Below are 12,439 nucleotides of genomic sequence, written 5' to 3'. Positions count from 1 at the left end.
AATCATACTGACCCCAAACTTTAGAGCACTTGTGTATAGAATATTTTATAAGCAAAAATGTGCACTTTAATTTTAACAACCCACAGACATCGTCACCGAATATAAAGCAGAGGTCAGACTTTCTCATATATACAGAGCCTCATTTCAATTGTCAGGTTTTGTAAAAATTGATCTATTGAATCTATTAAAGTAACGTTGGTTAGAATTCTGCATTATAGGCTTAAATTATAGAGAGACATAGCAGATGAACCGAGACTGCATCAAATCAATGTATATCTTTCTTTCGAGCTGTCAGTGCGGAAATGAACAAAACAACAGGCCTAATACAACATACTATACGATTAAAATATGGAAAAATTAACAGATATTAACTTCGGTCAATTTTCCTGACGGATAAACAGAGATCAGGCTGGATAAACAGCTCTCTGTAATTTTTCGATATATTCGCATTTACTGGTTAGAATGACATCTCGCCCTGCTCATCATTCTCTCTTCATATAGCCGCATATATGGCTATTACACGATCATAATATACTGTGATATAGCCTGGGTCGTTAGTTCGTTGCATTGTTTTGTTTTCTCACTACAATCGATCCGCTCAGTAGGGCAGAGACCGTCTCATTCAGGCGATCTCGGACTGATTGATTTGGCGCGGATGCGAGAGCAACTGCTTGATATATGCCAAACAAACCGCGCTAACGGGGGAAACGACACAGATTCCGAAACAAACGTCTACGTGTGAAAGCACCGTAAAATTGTATTTGCACACAATTGAAAGACAGTCGCAGAACGCAGCTCTGGCTCGATCTGTCAGGCAACAAGGCAGCACTGTACACTGGCCCAAACGTCTCGCACGCTGGCCCCGGGCTATCGGACAGTCCTTATTGTCGAGCCCTGAAGGTTTAAGCTCTGTCGATGGGTCTTCTGCATCTGCACAGTTTAACAAGCACTTTATCAAGCGTGTTTTTTTCCCACTTGGCAAGCCAAGCTGACGTGACATGGGGGCGTGGCAGCATCGACGATTCTATTTTTTGATTCCATAATCGAAAACGAGCATTAATTTCGATCGATTTCGATTGACACCCTTACCTTTAATACAAACAGTTAGATATATGTAAACTGTGCCTTTAAAAACTCAACATAAACAACATGAGCATTTATAACAAATAAACAAACGTAAATATCCCACTCGCTTTCTGAGCCCTGTCTAGTGAATTCGTTTTTACACCCCTATGATTGGTCACACGCTCAACAAGCTGTGATTGTCTCTAACGCTACATCCATGATAGACCCGGAGGAGAAAACTCTGCAGGCACGCATCTGTGTCTGAATTCAAAAGTATCACTCTAACGGTCGAGAGGAGAGGAAAAGTCATGCCAGCAGGTCAAATGGGCCACAGTGAGAGAAAAGGAGTACTTTCATTTTGTCAATCTCAGTAAAATAGGGAGTTTTGCTGTTAGTATCAGTGAAAGACTGTCCAGCAAACACGCATGCAGCAAAATTGTGCACAGTTTCCGAGTTAAGTAGTTGAATCGTTGTAAATACTCGTGTCCGCCTCCCTCGCCATAGTAAGCTACAGAGACAGAGCGCATATGAGATAAATGTTCCTGAATAGTCTGCGTCTGCACTGCAGTGCACCGAAGAAACAATTAATTTTGACACCCCTAAGTATGATGGTTTTAAAAGCTGGTCATTTTTGAAATTCAATTCAGTTCATCTTCATTTCTACAGTGCTTTTACAATGTAGACTGTGTCAAAGCAGAAATGGACATTGTGTGTAAAACTAACATTTGAGCTTTTTAAAAAAAAACGGCCAAAATTGTTTTCATTGCTGTCACATCTGGTACATTACAACGCTACTTTGGAACAGTAATTAACAAATCTTACCCGTTTTCCTCCACCTCCTCTGGTGTCAATGCAGCAGTTCCAGTGAACAGCGACACTTTGCTGGCAGCCATTTTTGCATCCAAAGTTGCTTGTGTTCCAATAAGAGACTGAACAAGTTCAGTGGTGGGCCGCACCTCCTCCTGAGACAGACATTTCTCACACCATTAAAACACTTAATATCCATCAGATCACAAATCGTCTTTAAACCCCAAGGTCATATTCGCTGATGGAACAAAATTGAGTGTAAAAAGTGTTATTACTTGGTGTAATAAGCTGTGACTGCACTGTAAACTGCAGACATTATTGCGACTGGTATTAAATCAGCTGTAGGTAATGTTGTCACAGGGGACGTGCAGAGACTGAAATCTGACCTGCTGCTTCTTGGCATGTCCGGAGGGCATATCGATGTAGACGGCATCCTTATCATAGACCAATCCCCCTACGCCAGCCATAGGGGCGTATAATAACCGCTCCTTTACATTCAGTGCTCTCTTCTTGATCACCTCTGGTAAAGGACAGGGGTCCGGGAGGAAGCCAACATCCGAGACGGTGAAGTCTCCTACACCTGTAGACAGAGTTACAGAACATCTATCACCTCTTCAAATGATTTAATATAATTGAGTGGTTTTATCTATTTTTTTGTGGGAACCAGGATAAAATTATTTTCCAGAACTCTTTGATAAACAAAGTTTTTTTAAAAAAGCACAAGTTTATTTAAACACTGCAAATGTTTTTTTCAGTCACTTTTAATGGATCCTTGATGAATAAAAGTATAACTTTTTATCGCATCCAATCAAACTGTCAACTAGTCAAATTAATGATATACCAACATGGAGCATGTATTTGATTTGCCCTCATCTATAAAAAAAAAATTTTTGGAATTTAACTTATGGAATGTGTAAAAGTTTTTAATTAAATCTAGGCTCTTATAAAAAGCAGTAGAGTATTGGTTACAAAGAGCATTCAGCTTTGTACAAAATAAGATACTGGTTTGCCATGTACAAAATGTTAATTTTTTGTAAATGTTAATCTTTTAGGAAACGTAAGGTTTCCTAAAGCAAAATCTGTTAACAATTTCTTTTTTTAATAATAACAATATCTGCAAGGAAATTGGCACATTTTAAAGATAACTCACCAGGAATGTGGACCTGAGATTTGTTCTTCATGAATGTCCCTCGCAGGTATCCGTACAGAGAGACAGTTCTGTCACATTTGGGATTTAATCGAATAGCCTCGGGATCAGTAAGATCCTCCATACTGTATGGAACAAAAACAACAAATCATTGCCAGTTATAAAAGACACCACTATATGCTTTTTAAGATGGACAAAATAAAGAGCATTGTTATCCTAACTCAGTTATAGGAACTAATCATCAGGTTGGTCCCCAAAAAAATTATTTTTCTATTTTATTTATTTATTATTATTATTTTTTAATCGGGCCACTTTGCTGGTTGCATTTGCAACGTCAATTAGAACTATGAATTGACCTAATCATTTAAGAACTAATAATTGTACTTTTCCACACTTGCAGCTATTAAAGAATGGAGGAGCCAGTGATTAAAGCAGTTTGTTGTGGGATTTGTAATAAAAGAGATTGAATAAAGGTGTAAAAGTTGTGACCACTTGTGGTGCTTCAATACTCTAAAAAGCGGGGCACACCAAGCCGACGCCAAACATCTAGCGATGATGAAAACCAACTGTGTTGTCGCCTTGTGCTGACTCACATCTGGTTCCATCTGGACCAAAAACTGCATGTGAATACACGGAGTGGATGGCAGCAGGCTAAAATGAGAAAGCGCATTCTGTGTCTGAGAGGATGCTTCTCTTCACAGATCCACAGGGGGTCAACTCAATCCAACATTATCCCAACAAGAGGAGAAGTGTGGAACACAGATCAACTAGCTGTCTCAACAAATGGGATTTGTGTGTCCTGGCCTTAAGGCTAAAAAAACACAATGTCACAGACAAAGGCAACAGACAAATGTCATTAACATTAGCTTTCTTTATGTCTTGTAACACAAGAAGGTCGCTGGTTCGAACATCGGCTGTGTCAGTTTGCATTTCTGTGTAGAGTTTGCATGTTCTCCCTGAGAACATGACTAACCAGAAAAGAAAATGAATGAATGAATAAATGAATGAATGAATGAATGAATGAATGAATGAATGAATGAATAAATTGTAACACTTTAAAATACTGTGCCAGTGTTGTGGCATGATTTGACCAAGCAGCATCAATCACTTAGTTTACCTGTAGTTCCTACAATGCTTTTGAGTTAAACCCTACTCTGAAGTAAGCTCTAATTAAGTTCAACTATAACACAATCCTAAAATAAAACTACTCTCAGTTACTGTGGTGCAAACACAGCATAGACAGGTACTTTATCCAATAGTTAAATGGGCACAATGTAAATGTTCCTCTGTTGCAAAAACTCCTATGTACAATTTGTTTTTCTGTTCACTCACCGGTCAGCCAGAACATAGGGGTGAGATGTTTGCCAGACAAGAGGCCTGAACTTCATGACCGAGATGAAACGGCCAAGATTCTTCACTTCCTGTATCTGATACTCTCCGTACACCATTCCAGACAGGTAAAAGAGTTTGGCGCCCTGCAAGATTCACTGTTCAGACAATATACAGTTCTCTTCAATGATAAGTCTGTTAAATAAAGGGTCTCTGACGTACCTGGAAAACTTCAGTCCAGAACCGGTCTTTAAGGCGTTTCTTTGTTTTTCTGAGTGTCTTGTTGTTCTTAAAGGAGTCCAAATGTGTGAGGACCCCCATGATCCGAGGGAAGCCATGAACTTGGCAAATATTCAGAAACTCAAAGGTCTCCATTTCAAAGCCAAAACTTGCATCAATCAACATCAGAACCTAATAAGTCAAATAACAGAACAGTCTTAAAAGAAAACATAACACAGTCTGTTGATCAAATAATAGGGGTGTCAAAATTAATTGTTTCTTCAGTGCACCGCGATGGAGACGCGGACAATTCGGTATCGGTTCAGTAATAATCATAACCAGTTATTATTGACGTCATTTATCTCATATGCGCTCTGTGCACAATTTCACTGTGTGTGTTTGCTGGAACAGTCTTTCACTGACATATACAGCAAAAGCCCCTATTTCACTGAGATTGAGAGAATGAAAGTACTTCATAGTACTCTTTCTCTCTCTCTCTCTCTCTCTCTCTCACACACACACACACACACACACACACACACACACACACACACACACACACACACACACACACACACACACAGTGGCCCATTTGACCTGCTGGCCTGGCTTTTCTTATCCTCTCGGCTGTTTTACAGCGTTACTTCTGGATACAGAAACGAGCGCGTGTCTACAGAGTTTTCTTCACCGTGTCTATCATGCATCAGCTGTGATCGCCGCTGCCACCTGCCGCTTATCAGTGTCACTTTTCTGTGAAGAGCGCAGTGCGCAAGAGCCAATCGCAGCGATCAAAGAGGTGTAAGAGAACTAGACAAGGATCAGAAAGTGAGCTGGATATTTATATTTGTTTATATTATTTGCTAAATGCTTGTGTTGTTTAAAGGTACAGTTTATATATCTAACTGTATTAAATGACAAAATTGTATTACAGATAGTATACAAATATTAATATATTCATACATTTTAATACAAGAATTGCTGCTGTAAAGAAATATAAAACTGTGTATGAAAAGCATCATCAATGCACCGTTATGCACCGAAATATCAAATTGAACCGAATCGATGGCATGATAATCGTAAGCGAACCGAACCGTGAGGATAGTGTAGGTTCACAGCTCTATCAAATAATGTGTCAAAAATGTTTTTTCATTTCAGTTTTGTTCACCATTTATCTATATTTCAGCACAGACTCTACTTTTGTTCAGAATGGAAACATTGCATAAAAATAGACTATATTAAAATACTATTAATATGATATTAAAAGAGACGTGCAATGTTTAAAAACTTCCAAATACTTCTATTCCAAATAAATGCTTTTCATTCAAACTTTATATAATACAATATAAATTATTATAATTTGGAAAATTATTGATTTGCACTTTTTTAATATTGATAATATTAAGAAATCACCAAATTTAGACTTTTATTAATATTTGTAAAGGATATTGTGAAGACTTGAGTAATACCTTCTAAAGTAGTAAATAAATACTCCTTTACAGTAATATTATTTATAGCAATAACATTAAATATTATTGACAAACCTTTGCAAAACTAAAATATATATAAAACAAAACAAAATTTAGAACAGTAGTATAAACATTTGCATTTAAATTTTTTTATATATATTTTAAGTAATGTCCTGTTAATAAAAATTTAAGCATTAATTTATCTCAAAGCAGTTTTACAGATAGTTGACAGAGGTCTGCACTCACCAAATCAGCAACCTTTGCCAAATCAATCATGCTGTTGATGTCATTGTTGCACTCAATGAAGGTCAAGCGGCGTTTCTTTCCTACAAACATTTGCAAAAAAAATTAACTCACATTATATCTTATTTAAAAAATTAGTCAGAACGCTTTGAAAGCAAAATAACTATCAGTTATACTCTTACAAAAAAGTGACACAGTATAGAGTATGTTACTAGCATGTTTAAATTAGACGTGTAACAGATCACGTTGATCCATACAGATCACAATCCACAGTTCGGAACGCACGTGACCCACAGATCGATAACTTTTTTGAACTTGAAGGTTAGTCTAACATTTATAAAAATTACAGAGACATCGCCTCCTGCATCATTCAGATCACATGTATGAAAGCATTTTGGCTTTCCTGTAAAATATAATGATTACAGAAAAAGTTGTGGTGGGACCTAAATGCTTTCTTAGGTTATTAATTAAAGGTGTTTTCTGTCACTGTTTGTTTAGCTTGCATTAATCTATTCAGTGTAAAGCTGCACAATTAAACATTAAAAGATTGTGACCTCAATTCAAACCCGCACAACATGAATAATAAATTATAATAATTTGCACGTTTATTAATCCTTCAAAGCGCTGCATTTAAATCTGTGTTTGATCAAGAAAGATTCAGTTTTTTTAAGTCAGTGACAAACGATTAAATAACAGAGAAGTGCAGGAACAACAGTTTATATTTCTTATGTAAACACTGATGTTTATGGTAAAGATTAAAATCACTGTTTAATAAAACTTGACCCTGGTGAATGTTGTAGCAATTACATGGTGTAACTAACAGTAGGCGACAAACAACCATCAAAATTACGTCACTGAGTATTTTTTCCAAAATGATCCACCAATGAAACATGAAGTTTTATCTGTGAATTGTTGAGTCATTAACTGAAAATAAATATGATATGTTGTACAAGATGCTGAATTTCTATATTTAGCCTCATCTGCAAGAGCAGCAAAGATAATTTTTCGTATTAAATATTTTCCTTTTTTTCAGCTGGCTCTGGTCCGATCAGTGACTCAAAACCATAGTTTGATCCGGACCGTGAGATTTGTGATCCGTTACACCACTAGTTTAAATGAGAACAATTAATCATAACCTTGCATAATGTATTAGAAAACTGACCAGATACTATAGTCACAGGTCCACAGATGTCAGAAAGCTTCTGGCGTGTGAAGTTTTTGATCAAGCATCGAATCAGAGTGCTTTTGCCCACTTTAGGAGGTCCCATCACCACTATAACAACAGGCGGAGGCTCCAGAGGCGTCCGGTCAACCAGGGGAATGTGATGTTTCTTTGTTTTAATATCCTGTGCCCTACAAAACAACATTAAGAGCCATTAAAATGAATGAAAAATCATTCTCCTTTAGTGATAAAAGTAAAAGCTATGCACTTATTGACATAGAAATCTGCTGATACACTGGATAAAGAAAAAAACTGTGGAACTTTAAAGATGTCTGAACACTAACCGATGGAAGGTTTTTGCCATGCGCACAGCTGACTGGACACTAAACGCTCGTGGGTTCCTCTTGCGCTCATCCTGCTCTGGTTCGGTGCCCTGCTCCTTCTTTCTGTTCTTCTTCTGGGCTTTGGGTCCGCTGTGCTTGTGCTGGTGGCGCTTCTGCTCTTTCCTCTCCATCTTCTCCATCTTTGCTCTTGTGTGGAGAATAAGACAGATTGTCTGCAATGAGCTTTGACTTCACAGATGCAGATGTTTCATGTTTAGCAATTGACTGGGCTCAATTCTCATTCATTTTAATAGAAAAATCTAACTAAAGAAGCAAGGTTGTTACATGTTTTTCACTGCACATTAACATGTAACGTCTGACGTCAAAACGTATTGACCATTCAGCATCGGTATAATATTAACTTACTTTGTAAGCATTCACCAATAACAGTTGTTGACAATTATAAACTGTCTAAAACAGAATAAACTGCACATTGCTTAATCTTTCTACCGTCAAACTGTCTAGCAATTACAAAGAAACCTTCATAAACAACGGAACTTGAAATTACATATTGTTTATAATCATTATGAGAAATTTTACATGAGAATGACATCTACACATATCCGTTTGTCTTTTAATCTTAACTTTAATGCAACTGCTGTGCGTTTTTAGGACAGAAAATGCAGGCTCACCTTTTGCGGTTACAGTTTATTTAAATCCGGCGCATTTATGATCTCAGAGTTGTAGGTGTTTATTCATGTTTTTAAATCACAGGCACACAACGTGACTCTCTCCACTGTTTACACGTGTGCAGCACTTCCGGTTAGCGGTGGAAGTGGTTGCGTTCGGCACAGGCTGTCGTGTCGAACAGGATCTTCACATGAAGATCCGTATTACACGTTCCGCTTGTAGAGGATTATGTCACTTTTAAACACAGTGGATGTTGATAATATGGTGACGGTAAAACTGGACGATAAAGCAACTTGTTAAGCAACATAAACGCAATAATAAGTTCGTTTTTTTTGTGCCTGCATTTTCTGAGAGAAAACGGACTCTCTTCTGTTGTCAGTCTAATCAGTAAACAGGAAGACGTGTAACACCAAATATATACATTGTCATACATATATATATGATAAATTGTGACCTAAAGTTTGTTAAAGTTAAGTAGACTTAAAGTTTATCTTTGTTAAACATAATACAACGAAGGTTCATTAATAATTTGGAAAAGATTGAAAATTGTTAACTGTTTTGCTTTAGGATAGTAGCCTATTGTTTCATACAACTGATGAATTTATGTACTATATACTCAAACTATATACTCAAGAAGTTACTGAAAAGAAATTCACAGGGATTTACAGGAGAGGAGTCATTATGTATGGTCCCAAAAGAACTGTGTAACCATTACTTAATGAAAATAAAACAGGTGATTCTGTTCGGCTTGAAACGTCAGCTTGAAAAATACAGCGCTCTCTTGGGGCCTCTACAGTCAAAAAATACTCTTTTGTTAAAAATCTCAGGGTCATTTTTGACTCAGATCTGAAGTTTGTTAAGCAAATTAACTCTGTGTATTTAAACGTATGTATTTAAAGCTTTACATGGACTTGCCCCGGCCTATATATCTGAACTCTTAAGTTTATATCTTCCCCAAAGATCTCTCAGGTTCCCTGCTCAGCTCCTAATTGTTCCAAAATCCTTGAAAACAAAAGGAACACATTACCGAGCATCATCTACATCAATTTATAGAAGTTTTTATAATATAATAACACAATAGTTTACATCCTGTATATATGTTAACATCTCTGTGTTAATATTTATGATACTGATACTGACTAAAACATGCACCAAAACTCTAGCAAACAATACAGCAATTATACAGCGCCATCAAAAAAAAATAAATAAATAAATCTCAGCCAGACTAATTGAATAAGAAACTAAATAAAATGACATGTAAAAAGGAAAGAGAGAAAAAAAATGGTCACACTTTACAATAAGGTTCATTAGTTAATGTTAAGTAATGTATTTACTAACATGAACAAACAATGAACAATACATCTACTACTGTATTTGTTCATGCTAGTTAATGTTAATGAAAATACAGTTGTTCATTGTTAGTTCATGTTAACTCATGGTGCATTAACTAATGTTAACAAGCATGGACTTAGATGTTAATAATGCATTAGTAAATGTTCAATTATGATTAATAAATGCTGTACATGCGTTGTTCATGATTAGTTCATGTTAGTAAATGCATTAACTAATGAACCTTATTGTACAGGGTTAACAAAAAAATATTACCAAAAAAGATATTAAAGAGACATTATTTACCACATGTAAGGAAGGGGCCCCATATTTTGTCATACATCTTCTATTTGCCAAGTCTAGAGAAACATAACCTTTCCAGCATGAGGGCAGGAACCATTTCAGCTAACCATTAAAAAAGTTTTATAGGTGTCGTGGATTTTCACTCCATCAGAATTTCTTTATTGGCCAGCACCATGCCAAACATAGTTGATGTTTAGGCCAAGTTAGAGCCTGGTCTGGACATCCAAACAATGCTAATTTCATCTCAATTTTCATTAAGTGTTTTTTAAAAAAAAATCTGCCAAAACCTACTTCTTCTCTCTAGTTTATGGATAATTTAGTTTTTTTGTTTGTTTGTTTTTAGGACCCATTGACTATACCAATTTTTAAAATTTTTAGTTTTTTCATTTTACTGTAGCATATATTGTACTGTCTTGCTAACTGTTTTTACTGTTGCCATGTTTGTGAAGCACTTTGTTTAACATTTATGTTGTTTTAATGTTGTTTTAAGTTGACCTATTGATATACTAACCATTTTATCTTAGTTTCTTAAGTTTAGCATTTAAAAACACACTCTATAAATTTTTTTGAGCAATTGGTTTTGTGAATAGTAAAAGGTTTTTCGTGAGATTATCAAATATTGATGTTGGTAAGAAGTCACCCTTTAGGCTATGTCAGGGATGTAATATGTTCAGGCATGTTAGGGGCATTCACTGAAGGGAACCCACTCTGCAGTTCATATTGACTGTCAACGAATGATTCATCTAATTTCTTTTTGATAATAAAATATATAAAAGTAGAAAAATAAAAAGGCAAGCAATCCAGAAGACACAAATTCATACATTTTAGCATTTTATTTCAAATAAATATACAATAATTTACAAAGTGACAGTATAGGCTGTGTGAACTGCATTAAATGTAGTAATAAATACCCCAACTGCACCAAAATACCTTAAAAAAAGAGCATAAAGAATAAATAAGCTAGTGCAACCATAGGCTACTCATTACAATCTACATTTTGGTATAATATAAATAAATAAAGTCCATTAAATAAAAGTTCAATATGCATATGTGATATTGCTTTGTAACCTGCACTTGCACAATACCACTCGTCCCATATAATACAATTCAAAAATAAAAATGCACCCCATCAATACTAAAACACTGTTTGTCTCTGTAGGTTATGGATGTTTGCAAGATTGCTAAAGATCCATCTGGCCATTGAAGCTCCACCAGGCTGGCTCCATTTCCCCGAGCACATCCTCCAGACACTGAGAGGACAGATCTGGAAGAGGGGCCACTGGCTGCTCCTCTGTGAGCCTGTCCCATGGGCTGCCACAGCTGGTGTAAGGCACAGATGGAGAGCAGTTCTCCAATCCCATGTCCCAAAATGCAGAATCAGAAGACGCAGGAGATGTTGAAAGTGACTCCATGCTACTAGGGCATCCAACTCTGGTGCTTCCATAAGGGTAAGGAGGTGGTGGATAGAGAAAAAATGGACTCTCATCCTTGTAGGAATTCCCAAAATTCTCTGCTGCTACATCCCATGACTCAGGAGAGATCTGTGTGCTTCCAGCATAGCTCCAGCTGTCTGGTGTTGCTTGCAGATCAGATGGAGAACAAGAGCTGGTTCCCATCAGTCTGGTTTGTCGAGGCTTTACAACAGGTGTGCTGTAGTCGCTTGGAGGAAAGGTAAAGTGCTGTGGAGATGTTTGAGACATCTGGATGTTGAAGGGTGACTCCTGAATGCCTCTCTGTTGAGCGCTGACTCCCACAGAAGCCATGTGAGGAGGTAAGAAAGGGCTAGGAAGAGGAGATTTGTTGTCCAGCTGTGGGGAGCTCTGAATGGCTCTGTTCTTTAGGGTTCTGGCTCTCTTGTTCTGGAACCATACCTGGGAGAAGAAGAAGAATTCAGTTAGGATGTGAATTTATTGGAATATTTACACTAATTGAAGTTTATAAAAACTGTTTTTGTTATCAAAATTGATCTTGACATACCTGAATACGTGATTCTGGCAGGCCAGTGGCTTGAGATAGACTTTCTCTGACACTAATGCCAGGATAAGGGTCCACATTAAAAGCCATTTTGAGAAGTTCCAAGTGTTCTTTGGTGAAGCTGGTTCTCTTCCTGCGGCCTGCAATCTTACTGGCCTGTGAGTTTCCATCTTGAGCTGTAAAAGTAAGCAGATATGTCATTTTTTTTTTCAATGGTAGAATGAAAAATTACTTAAAAATGTGTTTTAAATATTTATAGAAGTAAAATTAGTAAGTTATTCTTACCAATGCAGTCAGTCCACATGTCTTTCATTGAGTATTTTGCAGCTCTCTTGCAGAAAATAAGTAAGTCAAGCTTGTCGCTGCTCCTTGTGCTACTGAT

At 36.8% G+C, this 12,439-nt stretch overlaps 2 protein-coding genes across 2 annotated transcripts in view; both read right to left on the bottom strand.

The window, feature by feature from the left end:
* bms1 (BMS1 ribosome biogenesis factor) overlaps window positions 1-8,597 on the bottom strand; it is a 30,889-nt gene extending 22,292 nt beyond the window's left edge. The window contains 9 exon segments of the mRNA NM_001111150.2: window positions 1,888-2,027; window positions 2,259-2,452; window positions 3,023-3,144; window positions 4,352-4,494; window positions 4,571-4,759; window positions 6,280-6,359; window positions 7,439-7,629; window positions 7,783-7,968; window positions 8,454-8,597. Of these exon segments, the coding sequence (NP_001104620.2) occupies window positions 1,888-2,027; window positions 2,259-2,452; window positions 3,023-3,144; window positions 4,352-4,494; window positions 4,571-4,759; window positions 6,280-6,359; window positions 7,439-7,629; window positions 7,783-7,961 (1,238 nt within the window). The 5' untranslated portion in view covers window positions 7,962-7,968; window positions 8,454-8,597.
* A 2,304-nt stretch (window positions 8,598-10,901) lies between these two features.
* mxtx2 (mix-type homeobox gene 2) lies at window positions 10,902-12,439 on the bottom strand. Its single transcript, NM_001079816.1, has 3 exons — window positions 12,343-12,439; window positions 12,061-12,233; window positions 10,902-11,954 (listed from the first exon to the last, which is right to left on the bottom strand). Exons 1-3 carry the CDS (start codon window positions 12,368-12,370, stop codon window positions 11,265-11,267), a joined length of 891 nt encoding a protein of 296 aa, NP_001073284.1. The 5' UTR covers window positions 12,371-12,439; the 3' UTR covers window positions 10,902-11,264.

This window comes from Danio rerio, chromosome 12, assembly GCF_049306965.1.
Source record: "Danio rerio strain Tuebingen ecotype United States chromosome 12, GRCz12tu, whole genome shotgun sequence".
NCBI lineage: Eukaryota > Metazoa > Chordata > Actinopteri > Cypriniformes > Danionidae > Danio > Danio rerio.
This window is presented reverse-complemented; position numbering and strand designations above follow the sequence as displayed.